Source organism: Peromyscus californicus, unplaced genomic scaffold (genome assembly GCF_007827085.1).
Source record: "Peromyscus californicus insignis strain IS unplaced genomic scaffold, ASM782708v3 Scaffold_7__1_contigs__length_154581171, whole genome shotgun sequence".
NCBI lineage: Eukaryota > Metazoa > Chordata > Mammalia > Rodentia > Cricetidae > Peromyscus > Peromyscus californicus.
This window is the reverse complement of record NW_026294595.1, coordinates 125,339,766-125,362,236: the sequence shown is the minus strand read 5'-3', so window position 1 is coordinate 125,362,236 and position 22,471 is coordinate 125,339,766. Positions and strand designations below refer to the sequence as shown.

The 22,471-nt window shown below is 45.8% G+C and overlaps 1 protein-coding gene across 1 annotated transcript; it reads right to left on the bottom strand.

Moving 5' to 3' along the window:
- Positions 1-3,800: 3,800 nt before the first annotated feature.
- Nsfl1c (NSFL1 cofactor) lies at positions 3,801-21,496 on the bottom strand. Its single transcript, XM_052724317.1, has 9 exons — positions 21,342-21,496; positions 19,010-19,107; positions 13,082-13,156; positions 10,348-10,513; positions 9,762-9,854; positions 8,486-8,595; positions 7,482-7,619; positions 5,492-5,656; positions 3,801-4,317 (listed from the first exon to the last, which is right to left on the bottom strand). Exons 1-9 carry the CDS (start codon positions 21,444-21,446, stop codon positions 4,155-4,157), a joined length of 1,113 nt encoding a protein of 370 aa, XP_052580277.1. The 5' UTR covers positions 21,447-21,496; the 3' UTR covers positions 3,801-4,154.
- Positions 21,497-22,471: the final 975 nt, after the last annotated feature.

Below are 22,471 nucleotides of genomic sequence, written 5' to 3'. Positions count from 1 at the left end.
GTGTGGACAGCATCTTACCTTGGGCTGTAGGGAGGCTGGGCCCCCTATTGTCTCAGGGACACAGTTTCATCACAGTTTACCATCATAGGGGGTGTCACACTAAGCACTTCCTGCAGTCTGCTCAGCTGGAACTTTCCTTGAGGCAATGAAGGTCTGCTCAGGGCAGAGAGGGCACAAGGATGAATGTGTAGGATCCTTGGTTTGAGTCTTAGCTCTACTATTAAAGATGTGTTCTTGAAAAGCTTTTTCCTCTCTGATTCACCTGCCCAAGTGTTCAGTGCCTGGCTCTGCTAAGGGCCTAATAGATGGTAGCTGAACTCATCAGAAAGTTCTTCCTAGAGATAAATGCTTCTTAGGTATCTTTGGCCCCCACAGTGTGGGATGAGGGGACTATGATTTCTCTAATAGATGAGAAACAAAGATGCAGAGAAGCTTAGGTGACTGCTCTTAAATCACACCTAGCAGAAAATGGAACCTAAGCTCAAAGTCAGATCCACCTGTCCACATTACCTGTCTGCTAGATCTGGCCCGTGAGAAAAAGTCCTGCCCCATCTATCCGTCCATTCCCACCTCCTCTCCTTCTTTCTGTGTTTTTGTTTTGTTTTTTTGAGACAGGGTCTCTTTACATAACCCTTGCTGTTCTGGAACTCATTATGTAGACCAGACTGGCCTTGAATTTAGAAGAGATCCACCTGCCTCTGCCTCAGAGTTCTAGGACTAAAGGCAAGCACCACCACACCTGGTGGTTTCGCCTCTTTCAAAGAACCAATCCCCAGCTATCCTTTACCACCCAACTTTCTTCCACTGACTCCTCCACCCCTACATATCCTTGTCATCCCTGCCACCTCTGTCCTTAGGCCTTTTTCACAGCAGAAGAGCCTTGAGGTCAAGGGTCATCATGGCTTTTCAAACAAGCAGTGAGTGGTTCAAATGTAGTGCTGCCCATTTTTTTCCATTGGTATCATCTTCCATAAAAGGGTCCCCATGGTTGGTACCTGAGTGTTGACAAACTAAATGAGGTAAAGTACAAGGTTAGTACTCAAATAATGGCAGTAGCTGGCATTATTGGTGATAGCGAAGTCCTGGTGCTGGCATCAACCCCAGGTTCTCAGTGGGCAGTGACTGGCAGGCCAGGTGCTGGAGTGTTCTCTTCACAGAATGCCCCACCTCCTGAGTACATCTGGTTAGTCTACATTTTTTACCATCTGCACAGGAAGAAGTAAAAGAGACCAATGTCCTGGCAAAAAGCTACCTTTCTGGCTGTGAGCCTACTGGGGAGACTGGGGTAGGAACTGTAGTTACCAAGAATTTGCTACTCAGGGCACTTGCATCCTTTAGATATGAATCTCAACTCAACTTCAATTTCATCTGCCCTACTACTGCTGACCAGTCAAGGTGTGGGTGAGGGCCACCGAACACTGGACCCTTGTAGAGCTTAGGATCCAGTGAGGGCCAAAGTAAACACACACACAAATGGAGAGTATATGCTGTATCAGGCAGAAGTGAAAGACGAGGCAAGGGATGACAAAGGACAGTGGGCAGGGGCTGATCTTGCAAGATCCCTTAGTTGTTTCCAGGCAGAATCCAAGGCACCCGAGGGCATTAGAAAACGAGGCTGTAGCATCCAGTTAAAGTGGTGAAAGGAGCCTCTGCTGGGTGTGACAGAACTGCTGACCACAGGGCAGAGTCAGGGGAGCTGTGGAATTACTGCAAACTGCATGTAAAGTATGACGGAAGCTGGTCAGGGAGCTGAAGGGGAGGGTGGCAAGGAGCACCTATGAGGCACCAAGGGGTAAAGCTGCAGAGACTGATCATATGCAGGAGCTGGCTCAGACTTGGAGCAGGTTAGATGCTTTAACCATGTGCTTTCTACCCTGCTTCTCAGGCTTGACCTGAGCGTGTTGCCTGGAAGGAGATGGGAAGTCAGAGTCAAATCCTAAGACAGAGCCACATCCATTGTCAAGAAAGAAGACCTTTTATTTGGGCCTGAGAAGGGGTCTCAAGACAGCAGCTGTCTTGAATCTGGTAGTTAGGACAGAGAGGGCAGCAGGGAGCCTATAAGTCTGCACCAGCTGCTTCTTAAGATTTCCAAGTAACCGTGTAGGGTCTGGCAGGGGAAGGGCATCTCTGTAGTGCTGGTAGTAGGAAATAGCTAATGACACTCGGGAAGGAACTGTGGCAGTATCATCTAAAGCCAAGAATGTGCCCAGTCCCTGCCCACATGCTTCCTTCCTTCCATAATCATCTTCTAAGGAAGCCAAATGTATACAACCCCACCTGTGAGCTTTTTGGTGTAGTCAGTAAGACCAAATATGTTCCAGTGGACAAGCTTGAACTGCAGTTGTTAGAAAAGGCATCATGAAGCCAGGCATGGAGGCGCATACCTGTTATCAAGGGTAGCCTAGTTTCCACAGTAACTTCTAGACCAGCCAGAGGTAACATTGGGGTCCTGTCTCAAAAAAGAAAACAACAAAAGCAGGCATCATAATTAACTTACCTTTACTCTGGTGAATATGAGGTATCCTCCTGACAGACCAAGACATATCCAGGCACTGTAATACATGCTTTACATGGCCCATTTAATTTCAAGTGATTCTCCTACTTTCCATGCAATGCTGGGGATGATCTAAAATGTTCCAGTTGAGGACAACTGCCCTGAGTTCAACAGCCCAGGATCAGTGGTTGGAATATGCTATAAAAGCCCATTGGTGTGGACAGATGTTTCCATCTGAGCCTCCAGAACAGAAGCCTGAAGCTAGAAACAGCGTTCCTGGGCGTGGAGCCCATTTTATGCAATCCCTCTGGCCTTGGGCCAGGCCCAGAACTGGGGCAGTTCAAGCAGCTGCCACCCATATTCACAAGTAGGGAAAAACCCAGGACCCCTTGCAAACCACTCGAAGATGCAGGCTGCAACCAGGTGCTGGAAGGGGACTGAATTACGCAGCAAGGCCTGGGCATTACAGCAGTTTCTGGAACCTTGCCCATGGCATTCCACTAAGACCTGGGCCCCGTGAAGCACTGAACAGAGGTGCTGCTAACTTCCTTCCAAGAAACTCAATATAAAGGACAAACTCTAGTGTATTCATTCTCGTTTTAAATGGCCAGTTTTGTTTTCCAGACCTTTGTTGCTGGTTACCTTCACATGCTGGAGACCATATCATGGTAGATGCTGCAGCCACAGCAGGGAATTGCTTGCCATGGCCCTCTCTCAGGATGTTTCTTAGCTCCCAGTGTCAAGTTGGCTCCTGGCTCAGGGCAGGGCAGGAAACAGCATAGTATAGTCAGGGAGGCAGAAGAGTTCTAGCTAAGGTCCCTACTATCCTCCTTACACCTTCAAGGGTGGGGAGGTCTTTGCCAGGCTGGGATGTGGCTCAAGCGGCTATTAAGTCAGAGGTCAGCAGGGCAGGGAACAAGTGTGAAACAGAACTTATGACCCAAAGCCACATGCTGACATTAATTACATATGCCTGAAGAAAACTAGCTTCTCATAAGACTCTTGCAATTACCACCGCAGTTAAAGGTGCTCCAGACACGAGACACTTACCGCCATACCTAGATCTGCCATTAACATTAGTGACACTTTTTTTCTTTTAGACAAAGACATCCTAACTAAACTCGGTTTTGTGCATCCAGCTCTGGCCCCAGATGTTGACTCCTAGTTTGACTGGGGCAAGTGAGATGTTCCTATGGAAGGGAGTGGCTGCAGTCTCTTCCTGCATGTCCCCCTCCTTCCTTCTCTATGAAGCGGGAGTCCTCCACACAACCACCTGTGGCAGGAGGAACACACCAGGAGATGAGTATGTGTGCCACAGTGACTTTATGCAGAGGATAAATGCACAGTCTCCAAGATAAGATTTTCTAACAATCAAATATAGTTCCAGTGGAAGAGTTTCTGTACAACAGGGTTGGTGGTATTCCTTCAACTTTTTTGGTTGTTTTTATTTTTTTTCTTTAAAGTCCATTGATCACCACAAAAACCCAGGAAATACAACTAAAGAGAAAACATATGTCCAACTGAAGTCTAAGAGCCCAGAGCTACACATAAGACGTGGCACTGGAAGGGCTGGGTGTATACAGGGGGCAGGAAGGTGATCCCCATGGGCATGGCTGCAGTCATGGGAGACACATAGGAAGGTGAGGCAGCAGCTGGGCGGTTATGTTAACCGCTGCACGATGACAGCGTTGAGAAGGTTGGCTTCCTTCAGGGTCTGGTTCTCATCAGCCAGCTCTTTGTTAGGAAAGGTAGTCATAAGGACAAAGCTGGTGGCAGCCATGGCTGGCCGGGCATCCACGATGAAGAGCCGGATGTCGCTGATCCTGGAGGAGTAGGGTAAGTGTGAGGTGATGAGCAGGGTTCTCTGCTGCTGCCCTTAACCCTAGCCCTTGGGAAGAGGAACACATCTGGAGGACCCTCTCACCATGCAGGCCTGCTTCCCTTCTCTATAGAGCAGACACAGCTGTCACCCAGAAGCACACCAGCTCATTCCTTCCCCTGCCTAAGCTCTCTCTTCCTGAAGTCCTACGGCCTGCCCTATTCTGCTCTCCTTCCTTGTCCTTATTTCTCTTCTCCTTCCTTCCTCCTATATTCTGCCTTCTTTCATTATCCTATTCCACTTCAGGACTCTTTGCAAGGCTGCCTCCTATTGCCCCCAATCTTGCCATAGCACTGGCTGTAAGCACACATTTCTGGGACCACCTGACTCCTGCCTATGCCTACAGACCATGAATCCCAGCAAGGCAGACACATCACAGGAGACATTTCTCAACTGTATGCCAGCAACTCCTTAGTCCTAGGAATCCCTTCTCCAGGCACTGTCCTGCACCTGGGAGTCACAAGGATGGAGTCAGTGGAAACAGCATTTTTTTTCTAGATACCATCAACAGAAACTTCTTTCTGCCACTATGTAATGGTGACCCATGAGAGTACATCATACAAGATGTAGCCTAGACCTCTCATCCACACTCTGCACAGGCTGTCACCTGGGTAGGGTTAACCAGTGAGGTAAAACTAAAGTAGTAACTGGTTAAGATGGATCCCAACTCTTTCAGAGGGAAGCACCAATATTAAGGACATTTTGGAAGAATCTAGGAAGATCTTTGGACTTGCTTTACACCTTTATCCCATAAGCACATCTGGTTAGCACTCAAGAATTGCCAGACGACTCACTGATCCACACCTGGCTTAGCTGACCCACCATGGATGAAACTTAGAGGCCCTGTTTTAGAGAAAGGTGCCACCAAGTATCTTCACTGTTAACAACTCACTGGCACCTCTCCAGCTAGTCTCTTCATTCCATGGTGCCTCAGTTTCACTATCTTTAAAACCAGAGGTACTTCCTTTGAATAAAGAGCCTGGTGGCTTAATCCTGATGAGGAATGAGACCTACAGATGAGATGTGAACGGACAGACCCCGCTGCTGCCTGCTTCCCACAGGTCTATGCCGGACTCTAGGACATGCTGACAAAAGGTAGTCCAGACAGTGCAAAATACCTGTGGCTGTGGTTGAATTTCTGTACCAGCCTCCCACCATCTGCAAGGCGGATTTGGATGTTCGTAGTAGGTTCTGCCTCATTGATTAAGATGGACGAGCTGGCTTTGGCTTCATTTTCTGCTTGCTGGGCTGGAGAGCTGGTGTTCAATACCTGGGGGGCCGTGCTGAGGAGAATGGAGCACATCAGGGCAGAGTAGAAACAAGGCCCTCTCAGGCAGAAATCTCTGGGTTCTCACTGAGCAACTGTTATGCGCCCGAACTTGCTTCTGATGCTATTGTCAGTGACTAAGAAAGGTAGAATCCTGTCACCTAATATATTTACCTCAGAATCCAAGCAACAACCACTCAGGTCAGGTGCTCACCCTGCGTGTCCTATACGACAAAGGCTAGAAAGAGGACCGCCTGTGGTAGCAGAGATGAGACTGTCGAGAGGCTAACGAACCCACAGATCAGGATGTCTCAACCTCAGTGAAGTGGTGCTTGGAGGACGCAGTCCAAGTCCGTGACCAAGGCAGCCTTGGCACAGCCTGACAAGTGACTGGTTGTGCTACGGTCTTCAGGAAGTCATCCTCTAGTATGTCCACCTGTACCTGACTCAGTCTCGGAGGATGAACTCCCATGTCACTTGGCTACATAAAACTTTTTATGCTCAGTCTTCATATGCAAGCTAAAAGTGAAGATTTACTTACAGAGACTTGCATTGCAATGTTGTTCTTAGTGTTAGCAAATGTCCTAAATGTTCCAGCAAGCACTGCTACATTATAGGAGAGCAAACTATGCAAGCAGTAGAAATGAAGGAGTAAAAATACAACCACACTCCACTGATTAGACCAGAAGTAGGGGAAAATATTATGTATGGACATTAGTTTAATGTCTATCCCTACTCTGGCCTAACCAGTGAAGTAGAGTTATCATTCTGTATCAGGAGATGCATTGATGTATTTTATTTCTAACACAGTTTTTCTGTCAGGGGTGAGGACATGAGAGGGGTGAAGGTGTAGAGGAAGAGAAGGACACAACTGACAGGAAAATGGAAAGGTGGCTATGGGTGAGTGGTGGGAAGGGTATAAGGAGAGTCAGGAGAAGAGGAAAGAGAAGAAAAAGGAGGGATAAAAGAGCACATGTAGCAGTCAGCCTCTCGTCACTGTAACTAAGTACTTGAGGGAATGAACTTACAAAGACTTTAGTCAGCTCAGTTCTGACTGTCTGTTTCCAAAGGTAGGAATACCAAATGACAAGAGCAAAGCCTAGACAGCAGAACAAACTTCTGTACATCTCATGCTCAGGAAGTAAAAGACAGGAAGTGGAAAGGGTCTTAGAATCCTTGTCTCCAATGAACTAAGGAGCACCCAAGAGTGTGTGCAAGCACATTATACAAGTAAGTAAGAGTAGAAAGGCGTCTTTTCAGATACTAACTGAACATTTCTGGATGTTAGTGTTAGGCAGTATCAAAAAACAGTAGTCCTAAGAGTCGCTGAGCTGCCAGGACAGTGAGCAGCAGCCTTTCCAAGGGTGACAATGTCCCCGTGCTCCCGTGCATCCTGAGCAATACTCTTGGGAGGCAGTGTTGGATAAGGAAGTCAGAAGTTCCTTAACCCCAGTATGCTTATTCTAGGCTTAGCATCCAGGAGATCCCAGCTTCCCCAACACTCTGATTCTGAGTCAAAGCAGCAGTTATGTTACACTTACTGCTCATGCCAGGCAGTTCTACATACATCAGCTCCTTTATTCCCCCCAACAATAGTTCTGTGGGGTAAGGACTCTTGTCAATCCCAATTTACAGCTGAGGAAACTGAGGCTATGCAACCTAAGGGCCACACAACTATAAAGAAAACAGAGAGAGACTTAACTCAGGTCTGTAGACTCCACAACCCATACTGTCCTTTCTCTCCCTCCCCTGAAATAAACTCACTCTGTAAGCAATGAGGAGCTCTTCACAGTGAGCACATGGGATTGGCTGGTGGGACTGACAGTTCAACTGCTTCTCACCTGCCCAGTTTCTGGCCCTCGCCAGTGAATGCTTTGAAAGCTCCCTTGGGCTTCACGAAGTCCTCATCCCGATGGTCCTCCATATCCAAGTTCACCTGCCCACCGTGAGCTAACCTCCGAAGCTCTGCAGGCACCTCCCTGAGGGAAAAGGCAATGTTGGGTTTCATTGTAAGCAGGATGGACACTCTAGCCATGGTGTGTCCTGGTTAAGTTTTTATTATCAACTTGATACCACCTAGAGTCATCTGGGAAGAGGGAACCTTAAGTGAAGAACTGCTTTGCCCAGACTGGCCTGTGGCCATGTCTCTGAGAGGTTTTCTTCATTGACAAGTGATGTGGGAGGGCCCAGCCCACTGAGGACCACACCATCTCTCAGCAGGTGAATCTGGCTATGTAAGAAAGCCAGTCAACAGGAGTCAGTGAGCAGCTTGTTACCTGAAGGTGTAAGCTGAAACAAATCCCCTTCTCCCTTAAGTTGCCTTTGGTTGTGTGTTTACCCACTGCAACAGAAAGCAAACTGGGAAGAGTGCACAAGGTGAGAACCAACCTCTCAGTCCCTTTGCTGTCTCAAGCCCTGCTCCCTCCTCTTTGTCTCTCCATCTCTCTGTCTCCCTTCTACATCCCTGAGGACTTTCATGAGGAAGAGAAGAACTGGGAAGAAGGTGAGGGGGACCCTACCCCCACAGCTGGCACAACATCTCACACCTAACGGCCTGAGGAGAGGGAGACTGGTCATGGTAGAATCACCAGGGTCTGGCTTTGTAAGTGGCTACCTGCCTGACTCTACCTTCCCCACCTGCTCAGTCACAGCATGGCCTACTTAGCTTTGCCTCAGAGCAAAAGGCAAAAAATGGACAAAGTTTTTTAGAGTGACCTGTGAATCTTTATGCCAACTGTGCTAAATCTGCTTCAATAATTTTATTTTCCAAAGAAATACTGTTTCTTCCTTTCTTACCTAACATCTCATTCATTGAATCGAGACTAACGTGGGCTTTTCCACTTACCCTCTACGGATAGACTCCAGAAACTGGGCATTGGATGGGTCTTGGTAGCTTCTGAGTTCACCATTGTCAAGGCTGAATCCAGTTTTCCAGAGCTTTAGCACTACATGGACCTGTGACAACAGGAGGGAAGCAGTAAGTGACAATGACAGGAACTTAGAGAACGCACTAGGAACCTGCAAATGAGTGGGTTGTCACTATTTCACCACAGTACTATAAACCAGCAAGTCAGACAGATGTGCACACGAATAAAAAGGAGTACAACCAAGTGTGTAAGCACCAACCTAACTAGGAACATGTTATGACACAGGTTGGGAGAAATGGGCATTGTTTTAAGGAGACTTTGCTAGCAAGGTGACTATACAGTAGATGACGCAAATCACACCTGGGATCCTTAACTGTAGGGCTGCCAATGTGCTTCATGTATAGCTTGCACTACATGCAACTCCAGTGTCAAATCTAGTCCTGACCTATTTTTGCAGTTATTAAAAATGATACCTGGGGTTGGAGAGATGATGCAGTGCTCTTGCAGAAGACCCAAGTTTGATTCCCAGCCCCATGTCAGATAGCTCACAAATGCTTGTAACTCCAGCTTCTGAAGCTCAAACACCCTCTTCTGGCCTCTGTACTCAATGGACATATCCCCTGCCCCCTCTACACAATTCAAAAATAAGGGTCTGGAAGACTGACAACCAATGCCTTGATGACCACGGCTACAAGCCTATAAAAGTTTTATTCTCTTAAACCTGCTTGACTTTATTTGGAATAAAACTTAAACTATTTAAATTAATAGAAATGAATTGACACAAGACAACATCAAAGTATTTTGTAGCATACTGTTAAAAAAACTCAAAATTATATAGTATCATTACATGAGTGTGTGTGTGTGTGTGTGAATGTACGTGGAAAATAAAGAAAACGCAAGCAAAATGAAACAAAACAAAGCCCTTCCATATTTCAGGCCCTCTTTGGTATTCTCTTCACTCTATGCCAATTTACCAGAGGAATCTCCACACACTGCCCCTTTGTCTGAGATCCACAGAATGCTCAAAAACCTTCCTACGTCCATCCTTTTCCCTACCCTTTGCCCTGGCACTCTGCCCACCAAGTGAAAACTGTCTCATTCTTATGGTAAGTCCCCGTCCGGGCCACAGCAAGGACACCGCTCTGCAAGCTCCTCTTTCAGAGGCTGCCTGTTCATACACACGTGACCAATCCCTTCTGAAAATGGGCACAATAAACAGCCCACAAGTAATCCCCAAGGAAGACAGACACTTACATCTTGGCCTGAATGTCGCCTCCTTTCTCCTGCCACATAGGCAGACTCTTCCTCTGGTGCTGCTCCAAGGCGGTAGCCCCCTCCTGCAAACGGCTATAAAGGACACGTTCATAAACACTTGGGGGCAGAGTTACTCAGGTACAAAGACACATTTGGGATGAGGCAGAAAGCATGTTAACTACTGGGTATCAAACTCACTGGTCACAGGACCAGGTTAAGAGGTGAAAGCTGGAATGCCCAGCTAAAGGGAACAGCTACCACCAACCTCTCAGTAATAATGGCTATGCAGGAATTTGGGTTATAGGATAACACCAATGACTTTTTGATTTTCCCAAGGACAGAGACTTTTACATAAAAACTGGTAGTGAATTTAATTACAGTGAAATAAAGGAAAACACTAAGTTGGTCCAAATGGATAGGTGTGTTTCTAAGAACTGATCCAGAACACAGGCCACACTAGTCTTCTACACAGGAGAATAAGTAGCGAAGTGAGAAAAACAAAGAACCAGTCACTGCTGGAGAGAAGCAGGCCTCAATCACCACTGTGAAATTCAATTCCTTTAGGCACAACAACCCTTATGCTCACTCTCGGTTTACTGGTCTCTCCAGGGCTCTTGGTCACTCGCTCCACAGCTACAGCTCCATGCTCTTTGGCACCCTTAAAGAGATCATCCACCAGCTCGTTGGGACTTTTCTTCCGGGGAGGGCCAACAATCTGCTGTCCACTTCTCTCTGAGCCCCCAGCATAAAACCTGTGTAGAAAATGCCAAACAAAGCAGAAGATGAAGAGAAGATGCCCCAGGTTCTGGGTACACTGAAGCAAAGGGTACAATGTTTCTGTCTTTAAGGAACTTCCTGGCTAGCTAGGGACACATGTAAGGATGCAGGCAGGTATGATGCAATGGGAGCAGCCATGACATTGGTACGGAGGGTCTCTGGCACAATGCGGAGGGGGGTGGGGGGGAGACACGACACACAACACAAAAGTTAAGACTGTCTAGGTATTTCCTGAGCCCTTTGAGGATGATGTTATCAGGTGGAGAGATGAGGGAAGAACATTCCAGGCATGCACAACAACACATCAGTGCAGGAGAGTTTCAGCAAGGATCATCCATCTGGAGGCCCCGGACCAGAAGGCAGCAGCTATGGTCCAAGTCAGAAGCAGCTAACTCATAGAGCTCTGGATTAATGGTAGTGGTGCAGTTAGTACAAGCAGCTAGGATCCAGTCCTAGCTTGACAACTGTGTGACCTAAGTAATAAGCCAGTGCACTGCTCGCACATTTTCTTGCTTTGGAATGAGAGAAGGATTACATGCCCTACCTACCTGCTCCTTAAGTCAAGGTCGTGAGGTTCAAATCAGCAGATGTATGCAAAAGAACAAGCAGAACAATGCACACATGTGAGGCAGACTGACACCACACCAACAACTCCCCAAGACTCGCTGCACCTGCCAATCTGACGACGTACACTGGGAGCCTCAGGAGACATACTAGAAGCCAGGGAAGCTCCAATCTCAAAAATAAGCTCCAAGATACCTACACCAGGTGTTCTAGTGGTTCAAGACCAGCTTGAGATTAAGTTAGTACTTTTTCACTAATCTGGACCTAAGAATGAGTTGTCATGTAGCTGCTTCCTCATCTTATTTTTGGTTTTTCAGAACAGGTTTTCTCCGTGTAGCCCTGGCTGTCCTGGAACTCACTCTGTAGATCAGGCTGGCCTCGAATTCATAGAGCTCTGCCTGCCTCTGACTCACAAGTGCTGGGATTAAAGGCATGTGCTACCACCACCTCTCTTCATCATTCTTAAGCTAATTCTGCAATATGTCTCTAAAAGGGGCCAGTGGGAATTTGTAAAAATTAATCTTGGTCTTCTAATTCCTCATAATTACTCTAGAATGGGAGAAACAGGTTAAGCTCTGTTTACAGTTTCACGTCTAAAGTGTGTAGGAGCCTGAGAAGCTATAGGGATGGGATTAATGGAAGGTCAAAATGGCAGACATGACCAAGCTGGAAAAGGTAGAGGTGGTATTGGGGAACTAGGCAGTCAGACAGGTGATAGTCAGTGCCTTCTACTTGAGGAGTATAAAACCTTGAAATGAACAACACCCCAGAGTCTCCAGTATATTTAAAGCAAAGTTCTGAGGCAGTGTGAAGCACTACATGGCTGAAACAGAACACACCTGACTTCTCAGACCTCCACGGTGAGGTCACTACATTTCCACAATGGTTATCTTCTACTCTCTGAGGAATGTTTGGCAGATCAAAGCAGACCCATGGAGAATAAACACCTGAGAAATGAGGCTACAGCCAGTTTATTCTTGTTCAATCCAGGTAAATACAGTTCTGCCTGGACTGAAAGGCCTTAGTTAAAGGATCTTTAAGTCTTGGCTTAAGAACTGGGAAGCTGTGATCAACAGCCTTAAAAGTATTTACGTTCCTGACCTGGTATTTTTGTTAGAAGAATTACTGTAAAAAAAAAAAAAAAAAAAAAAGAAAGAAAGAAAAAAATTCAAAAGTGGTCAAAGATGAATATACAAAGATGCTCACAGCATTGATATTTACAGTAGTACAGACACACTATAACCACTGGGCATAGGGGCTAGCAAAGTTATGGAAAACACAGGAATTCCAATGTCAGCAAGGAAGTGTCTATAAGACCTTGAGTAATGCAACACAAGAAAACAAAATCATCTTCACCATGTAAAACACAAAAGTCTATTCTCAGAACAAGGACTGCATGGGAACATACCAAAATATTAATGATAATTATCAAATAAATGCTATAATCTTCATTCTATGAGTCTCATATTTTCCACAATGAAACAATAATTCCATTACAACATTCTAAAAGTGAAAGCAATATGATTGTGTTGTGAGAATACATATTTATAACCCCATTTTCCTACTTATTGTGTGATTTATTTATGTGAATAGAAATATATCACAAGTAGCTACTTGGCTATTTCTGCATTGTGATCTTATGGGTAACTTTTCCATTATTAGAGCTTCTGTTTCCCTTCCCATAATATTCTTCAGCAAACATTGTAACAATTAGAAATAAATAAATAAATAGATTGAGCATGGCCCAGAACATTTTTTTTTTTTGGTGTGCGGGGGTGGGGGTTGGGCGGCCGCACATACGTAGCAATGAGATAGAGATTACTTCTAAACTACATGGAGCAGACTGTTCTTAGGCTATCATACCCCTACACACAGCAGTGAGGGCTGGCAATAGTGAACATGTCTCTCACACAAAATCCTAGGTGATTTAAGCACCACTTTATACGCCCTATAAACTGTGCTCCCTTTCAAAGCCTTACCTCTGCCCCTCCTCTTCCTCCTCCTCCTCATCTTGGTCATGAATAAGGTCTCTGAAGGACGTCACCCTATTATCACTGGAGACAGAAAGGAGCAAAATTATTTCAGTAATAGTTGCAGAAAAGCAACGCCTATGGTCAGTTGGGGAGTTGGACACTAGGGTAAGATGTTGTGGTGTGAAGACAACACAGATGGAAGATTGACCTAAGTTTAGATAACAAAGAATGTGGCATTTGTCTGTTAAGGTCACACAGGACTGAGACTAACGTAGCAAGTACTACTGTGAGGTAAAGTGGAATCCAATTTAAGCTGTTCTGGGAATGAGGCATTTACTAATTTTAAAACTTACTATTGAGGGTTAGAGATGGCTCAGTGGTTAAGAGCACTTGATGCTCTTGCAGGGGACCCAGGTTCAGTTCTCAGCACACAGATGGTGGCTCTCAGTTCTAGGGAATCCAACACTCTTCTGACCTCAGCAGGCACCAGGCATGCACATGGTGCACACACATACACATAACTTTTCTATCATTTAATTTTTAACATGCTAGGCACCAACTAAGTGTTGGGTTTATAAAGATAATTAGACATAGTTCTTATAGGCTAGTGGCATAGACAAGTCACGAAACTATCTACTATAGTGCTGCACAACAGCGGCTGTGACAGTACATGTGACCTTATGAACACAAAGCCTCTTGTCTAGTGTGGGGGAGACACCAAGAAAGGCTTCCTAGAAAAAAGACACATTTGGACCATCACTAAGGACTGGAGGAGAAGCAACTGAGTGGGAAAAGGATGGTGGAGACAGTGGGAAGGGACTAAAATAGCATTATGGAAACACACATGGAAACGCAGAAACAAGAGAGTAACATACTAGAGAAAGGTCAAGGAGTCGTGGAGAATGAATGTGCGGCTGGCAGGCAGCCCTGGAGAAGAGAAGCTCCCTGCCTGCTTCTACTGCAGGATAAGTCAAAAAGGTTCTGTTGTTTAGATCCTCATGCCTCCGTCTCCCAGGTGCTCAGATTATAGGCACGAGGCACCTCACCTGGCAAGAACAGTATTATTATTAATATTCAGGGGGAGAAAACAGAGTCCTGAAGGCTGCAGAGGGGAGGCTTGAGGGGTTAGCTCTGCTAACATTGTTTTCAATTGCTAATTTCTTCCTTGTTTGGATGTCAGTGAACAAAAGTTTAAGGACCGTGAGACATGCATTTCATTTATAAAGAGGAAAAAAAATTCCATTATTCCTTGGGAAAAGTAGCTTTCCTAGAATGCAGAATGAGAAAGGGGAAATTCAGGTTCACAGGGCCAGACAGAGGAATAGCTGTCTACTAACAAGGAAGTTACAGCTATGTCTTAAAGATTTGTTTCCATGAAGCAATCAGAGGACAAGAGAAACTCTGAGGCTTCATCCGTTAGAAACGAGAAGATAAAACCCACAGCAAACACAGATGCTGCTTGAGTTAGTTGGGAGTAACCTCCTAGGTATTCTGTGAGGGGATATGACAGCACAAAGGGTCCCAGTGATAACGACTACACTAATACCTGGAGAGGCAACTTCCACTCACTTTCCCAGGTCTCTTTGAATGAATGACAGGCTAGGACAGAATCTATGGAAAAATTGCTACTGCTTTGTTGTTAAACACATTCATATACACAAATACACCTGCTTGAGCAAATAACACACTCTCCATATGGATTTTCCCTTTCTCCTAAACCTATATACCCAAATCCAGAAGCAATTGACATATTTTGGTGTTGGTACAGATGGTTTCCATGCTAATTCTGCCCCCTACTTTGGGATTTTGGACATTTAATTCTCTATTTAAATTCTCTAAGCCTTCACTTTCTCATATGTAAATGGACATAATGCCAGCACCAACCTCTTGGGCTTTCTGGGTACTGCTGGGGTGCTGATACATGTAGAGACCTCTGCATGCTATGGTGCACTTAGGGACTACTTTTCTGAAGCAATTCTAAGTGCAATACTTAGATCAGAAGTGCCAGGAGCTCCCAAAGTGAATCTGTGAATCCTCAACCCCACACTAAATCTCTAGACTCAGAACTCTGCAAGTGGTGCCCTGCACAGTCCCTGCTGAAGATGGAAAGGGGCCTCAAGTTTGAGAACAACTACTCTGGGGTAAAGCTTTGGAGAATCACCTTATGGCACAAATGTGCTGGAGGCATTATCAACGTCAGAACCTTCTATTCAGTGATCTTCATTTGGAGGCATTAACTACCTACCCTGCCCCCCAGGGTCCCTGGTACCCTGAAGCAGCACAAAAGTCCAAGTCCCTTAGTACATGCTCTGCTTTAAAGCTGGCCATCTTAGTTCTATGGCAGCTCCTTTCTGTGACTATGGAAATGCTCTATCTACATGTTCAACCAGAAAGACACAGGATATCATTTTGGCCATTCAGCATCTGAAATGTGGTTAAGGCCCAAGCATGGTGGTACACACCTATAATCTCAATACTTAGGAGGCTGAGGCAGGAGAACAGCAAACTACTTTATATGTAGCCAGCCCTCGCTACATGTAAAGAGCCTGTCTGGAAAAATAAAATACAGTGAGTGCAAATAAATAACTAAACATTTGCTTTACTTAACTTTAATTAATTTAAGTAGCTACAAGATGCTAATGGTAGCCTACTGAACAATATAGTCTTAGGGAAGGGGATAATGCAGGTCCTGAAACTTTAACAAGCATAGGTTCTGTTAGATCAAAGAGGGATTAAAAAATAACTGACGGTTACGTTTTGTTGGATTCAGTGACGGGGTGGGAAGTGCTGGGCAGGAAGGCAGCATGTGGCAGCTTTGGATTTAGATAAACATGGGCCTGAGAACACCAGGGCAGCAGCTGTGACTCAGCTTTTCTAAGACTCTACATGTTGACCTGAGACTGGTGGTCGAGAACACAGGTGACACTACCTGGCACCACTAGACAGATGGTGAGTGAAATACTCATGCTCTTCTAATTTTATTAGAAAATTTTCAGTTAAACTTCAGATGAAATTTTTAGAAATTAAATTTTCAGATAAAAAATTTCAGTGAAATTGTGAGAACAAGGGTTCAAGACAACATGGACGGATATGACTTAGTACATGGATATGGCTAGAGTGAACAGATTGGAGTTGCAAGCGGAGTTCTGAGAACAGGGCTGTGGTGTGCTGCTCAGCAGAGAACACAACTGGAGGCACACATGGGAATGGGAGGTGCACTGAGATTGACAGGCAGAGAGCAAGAGAGCCAGCATGCCTATTTAGAGAAGAGACACCAACAGAGACAGAGCCATACATGTGACAGGGATGAGTCATCAAAGAACTCAGTTTGGTTGGAACAAAGGATTTAAGAAAGGAAAAGGGGTTCAGATGAGGAAGGCAGAGTCAGGGAAAACTTTGGAGGACTTCTGAGCGTCCATGAGAAGTATCCTGCTGGGGCTGAGGGCTGAGATTCAGGAAGTAGGACAGCTCTGACCTTTTATCTCCGTTTGACTGGCTTGTGTGATCTGGGGAAAAATCCCAGCTCCCGTGTGTCCTCATCTATATAAGGGGGACAGTACAGTCTCACCTCACAAGGTGGTTAACAACTAAAAAACCATGTACAAAGGCTTAACTCAGGAGCTGGCACTTACTAAGTGCTCAGTAATGACAGCGATTCATAGTGAACTTCCATTTCCTCCCAAAGTAACAGTTATGCAAAACACTTCATGCCTTGAGAATCTAATAGACTCTCTTGCCAGAAGACAGCTGTCAAAGTATAGTTAAACCTGTACCTACAGTCATTTCAATCTAAAGACATTCTTCTGCCCCTTTCTAGACCCCTCCTAGAGGCTCAGGGGCTCCACACTAAATGCTCCATTCTAGAGTCAAAGGAGGAGCATAGTGACTGAGTCTTCTTGCTTGGCATCAGATACAACATGAAAGGTAGATCACAGATGAACAGGGATCAGTCAGCAGCAGGCTAAGTGTCCTGTAACAGCTAGGTCAAAGGTTGGAGAGCAGCTCCTCCCACCCCCACTCCACACACACATCAAATTCCTTTGGGCTGCCAGTACAGTTCAGTTTCTCCCAAACAAAGACAATGACCCCTTTTCCTTCCTTTCCTTGCTTCACCGAAACCCACTATCAAGTTTAGGGCTTAACCAAAACAGTAAGGTGAGGCCAATAGGCCTGAATATGCGTCCAGTCTTATATTCTTTTCAAGCTTAATGCTAATGTTTAGCTGTAGTTCCTTGGTTGTTTTACTTTAAAGCACACATGCACACATATGCACGTATGTATCTGCCTATGATGGAATGAGGCAGGCTACAGTGTCAGTACTAGCAGGCAACATATTATACTCTAAGTGCTACATAAAGTTATTGGATTTTTTTGTTGTTTTTGTTTTTGGCTTTTGGGGACAGGGTTTCAGAGATCCACCAGTTTCTGCCTCGAGTGCTGGGATTAAGGAAGTATGCCACCATGTCCGGCTTGTTGTTGTTGTTTTTGAGTCAAGGTCTCTTTACATAGTTGTGGCTGTCCTGGAGCTCACTATGTAGGCCAGGCTGGTTTTGAACTCAGAGATCCACCTCCCAAATGCTAGGATTAAAGATGTGTGCCATATGCCTGGCTTGCTATATAAGTAGTAATTCACTGACTCTGCCAAGTGGCAGACACTATTAGCATTTCCATTTGACAGTTTTAAAAACTGAGGGGCTGAGATAAACATCCAGTTTAGAGTCACAAGTCTCTGAGCTGGGGTTCTGAACCTGGCAATCAGCCTCCTTGGCCCTATTTTAATAAATCCTGCTGTGCTAAGACTTTTGGACTGCAGGGGAAGAGAAGGGAGCAAAAGACTAACATATGAGGCTACATTTCAACTTGTCCTCCATGGTACTTTTAACACACCAATAACCCAACAGTGAGGTTGGATCAAAGAGCTGGATCCCAAGAAATTAGCCACCTTTGCCAGTAACCCATACCTTTAAAATGTCCGTCCATCCCCCGTCGCCCGCGCCCCCCCCCCCCCCCCCCCCCCGGCAATAACATTATAATATTTTATCAATACCTCATAGCCTAGCACCTGCAAATAAACAAAAGATCACTTTCCTATAATCTCTCTTCTGCGGAAACCAAAGGCAGGGAAAGGTGCGAAGAACCAATGAGATTTGGTGTTATGTTTCTCAAAGGGAAGAAATGTACTTTAAAGCTCAGAGGCCCTCCAAGAGAGAATTCACCACTTCATGGCAGAGACAGTCTTTCTGCATTTTTGGAGTTAAATTCAAACCCAGCAAAGTTTTCTGGCTAAAACATACACTAGAGAGTTAGTGCAATTAGACTAAAAGCATATGAGTTCTGGGAGCTCAGACACTTCTGTGGGAAGAATCCCTGACTGCAACTGAGAGGACTAATGTTCTCCTGCAGTGAGCCAAAGGTCTAAGAAAGGTGATGTACCACACCATGTTAAGTTTACTTTCCCTAGCCAACTTCAGGAAAGGTGGATCACACAGATTTTTTTCCACAATCATCTTAATAGGGTGTTGGGCATTCCTGAAGTCATCTAAGCTCATTGATATCGCAGCACCCACAAAGGAATGAAAACTTCAGAGACGAGACAGTCATGAACACAAAGACCTTAAGCAGGAGCTAAAGACAAGGCCTAGTGGTTAGGAGCACTGAATGCTCTCCCAGATGACCCCCAGTTCAAGTTCCAGCATCCACATGGTGGCCCACAACCATCCATTAATTCCAGTTCCAGGGAACCCAATGCCTTCTGGCCTCCACAGTGCACAGACATACATGTAGGCAGAACACCCACATACATTAAAAACAAAAAACAGGTAGGCCCTTACACCCCTCTGCTTTCTTAAGTAGATCTTCAAACCTCTTCATATACCTAGGCCTGAACCCTCTGTCAAGTCAGAAACTCATGTAGCAACTGAAGTTGGTCCTTACCTGGGAGCTGTGCCTCTGGACACTGAACTTGGGGTTGCCTGTGAAATGGTCACAATGTCTTCATCCCCTCCATCCTCATAAAAGCTTGCTAGTGCAATCTGAAAGAGAGAGAGTACCTTGGGACCCTCTAGTCTTTCACTTGACACTTATCTGACAATGGAACAAAAACATGAAAATATAATTTACACTTAAAAAAGATGTCCTATACCTGGAACCAAAGAAAATTAGACAGAAAGACATCAAATAACCTATATTGCCTGAAAAAAAAAAAAATCCACCCACTAAGGGGGAACAAAGATAACAAGTAAGATTAGTAAGGAAAACAAAATAAGATCACCATCTATTTATTATTTATTTGTGTGTCAGTTTGTCTGTATATTATATATGTGTTAATTCATTTAATCCATTCAGAACTCCATTATTAGTATTATTATTATCTCATTTTTACAGCTGGTACAGAAGAACTGAGTAATGAAGACAATTTCTGGAGGTAAGAAGTGGGATCAAGTTCAACCCCAGGTAAGATGATCAGGTGCTCTCTCTTATGTTTTTATAGCAGAAGTGATGCAGTATAGGGATAAGATGCTGTATTTCCTTTCTTTGTGAAGCCCAATTTCCTATTTTGTGAAATGGGGATACCATCCCACCAACCCTCTAACACCAAATGAGATAATCATTAAAATTAATGCACTGTCATTTTAGCTTTACACATATGGAAGTCCTTTACACGTGAATCCTTTGGCCATTTGAAGCTGTCACCACCTCAATGAGTAGGCATTTATTTATCACATATTCTCTACACAAAGAGACAGGACACTACAGTGAGGTCGCACACAGATGAGGGAAGCAGATCTGGTCCACAAGGTGACAAACCAAACAGGAGGAAATGAGCTGTCATGGGACAATCAGTCTGAAGGTATCTTCATGTAATATAACCAGCCTGCTGGGAGGTAGTGTGCCATCTTACGACTCGCACTGAACTGCCATTTAGAGAATGTGCATTCAAATTCTGGCACTGGTAGCCAAGTTACCCACAGGTAAGAGCCTCAGTTCAGAGGATCTACTGGGACAGAAGCTTTTCCATTTTGTGTTTCTGTTCAGCACAGAGGTTTCACAGTGCCTGTAAGAGCATGTGATCTCTTTATTTGTTTTGTTTTTGAAACAGGGACTTTCTATTTAGTCCTGGCTATTCTGAAACTCACTATGTAGACCAGGCTGGCCTTCAATTCAGAGATCTTCTGCCTCCGAAGGATTGCTCCACCACACCCATCAAAGAAAGGCTTTATCTCTAATGTTTGGGAAGACATTTAAATGCTGCAGTTAGCAGACACGGTTAGGTTACACAGCTCACACACTGAGCACATTCTTTGTCCCTTTGAGGGTCCAATTCCTCATCCATAAAATAGGGTTCGTCTTTACCTGTTTAATTAGTAGTTAGTGAAGTCTTCAAGTTACTTATCCTCCAAAGTCTCAGCTGCAAAATGTGAGACATGTAAATGAGACATTTTGTAATGCTGAACAGTGTCTGGCTTGTAGTAGGTATTCAAGAAATATTAGTCATCATCATCTACCTAAGACGTAGGCTGGCCAAGGACATTTATGCAATCAGTTCTTTCTCACATTAAATACTGAGTGTTTCTGAGCACTGAGAGATGGGTATTGGATTGCTCTAGGGATCAGAAGTGTACAACATTCCCTGCCTGGTGAAGCTTATCTTGTCTTCTAAATTAATCAAGTACTTTGTGACCATTTATCACATGCCAGTGAACAAGACGTAACCCCCGAGACCCCCATTTTACAGGTAAATTAACTAGGAAACGTGGAGAGGCCCCAACTTTGCGCCACAATCCCACAGGTAGTTTCTCGCAGCCATTAGGCAAAAGGGGGGCGTGGGCCGACTACCAGGCAAGGTTCCTCCCTCCAGCACCACACCGTTGCAGCTGCGGAACTGGACGACCACCGCGTCCTAAGTGGGGCTCCATCTGGCAGCCGGTCTCTCGAATCCACCCGGCCACCCGCAGGCACTCCCCGCGGCAGCCACGCCCCCCAGGCGACTCCTCCACGCGGACTGCCGCAGCGCCCAAAGTCTCGCCGACACTGCGAGCCCTCGGGGAGACCGAGGCCTTGCAGAGCAGGCCGGGACCCGCCCGCGTCCCCCAACTCCCAAGCCGAGCCGGCGACGCGTGGCAAGCGAGCCCAGAGACCATGAGGCCTGGACTAGGGCCCTGGCCCGCAGGGATGACTGTGCGCTTCGGACGCGTAGAGATCAGAGCGCGGACTTCGCGCTCCGCATTCCCCAGCCCGCCTGTTGCGGCCCGCCTCGCGGCGCTACCTGCAGGTCCCAGCCGGCTGACTCCAAGAAGAAACGGGCCCGGTCCTCCTCAGCGCCCGTCACCGCCACGAACTCTCTCAGCGCGTCCTGCCGCTCCGCCGCCATCTTCGCCCCGTGCACTTCCCAAACCGCTCCGGCCGACACTGCAACAGCCCCAACCCCACAGCTGCGTTCCGCCCTCCGTTCTACCCGGTCCAGCCGCTGGGCGCCTGCCCGTAGGCTCCGCCCCTCGCGGTGCCTCACGCAAAGCCTTCCGTGCGGGAAACCCAGCCGCTTCCCGCCCTCTGGTGGCTGCTATGCGAACCCCACCCTAGTGGCGAAATAGAAGGTTGATGGATGTGAGTAGGGAGGAGCTGGTTTTCCCAAAGGATGTAGGACTCCAGAAGAAGTCAGATCCCGCAATTACTCATGGTCTCATCCCTTTATTTCGTTAATTTATTTACTTGTTCATTCATTTCCTTCTTGAAGCATTACCTGAGAGCTGTCTATGGCTTGATGTTCTTCCTAAGACTGTGGATATAACAGAGCAGAACAAAGTACATTGTCTTTTTGTTGCTTTTGTTCTTTGAACCTAACAGTCCAGTGCTCACAACCTCTCCATGGTTTCCTATCTTACCTTAGGAAAAGTCTCATGGCTTGCCACTTGTGTATGAAATAGGACAGTCCAAGCCGGGCTGTGGTGGCGCACACCTTTAATCCCAGCACTTGGGAGGCAGAGCCAGGTGGATCTCTGTGAGTTTGAGGCCAGCCTGGTCTACAGAGCGAGATCCAGGAAAGGCTCCAAAGCTACACAGAGAAACCCTGTCTCGAAAAACCAAAAAAAAAAAAAAAAAGAAAGAAAGAAAAGAAATAGGCCAGTCCTTCCAACTTGTTTCTATAGCTTCCTCTGATTCCGGTTCCTTACCCTTGATGGTTCTGAAATGTATAGGTATGCATTGGTGCTTCCTCACTTCCTCCTGGCCTTTGCTTCAAGGGTATTGTCTCAGACATAATTCTGTCTTTTAGGTCCTTGATTTCTATGCTCTACCCTGCCTAGGATGTTTTTCCTTTCCTCTTTACTTTGTTAACTCTTGCTCATTTTCAGGTTTTGCTTGCTAAGGGGGCTGGAGGAGCTCCTCAGCTCAAATCCT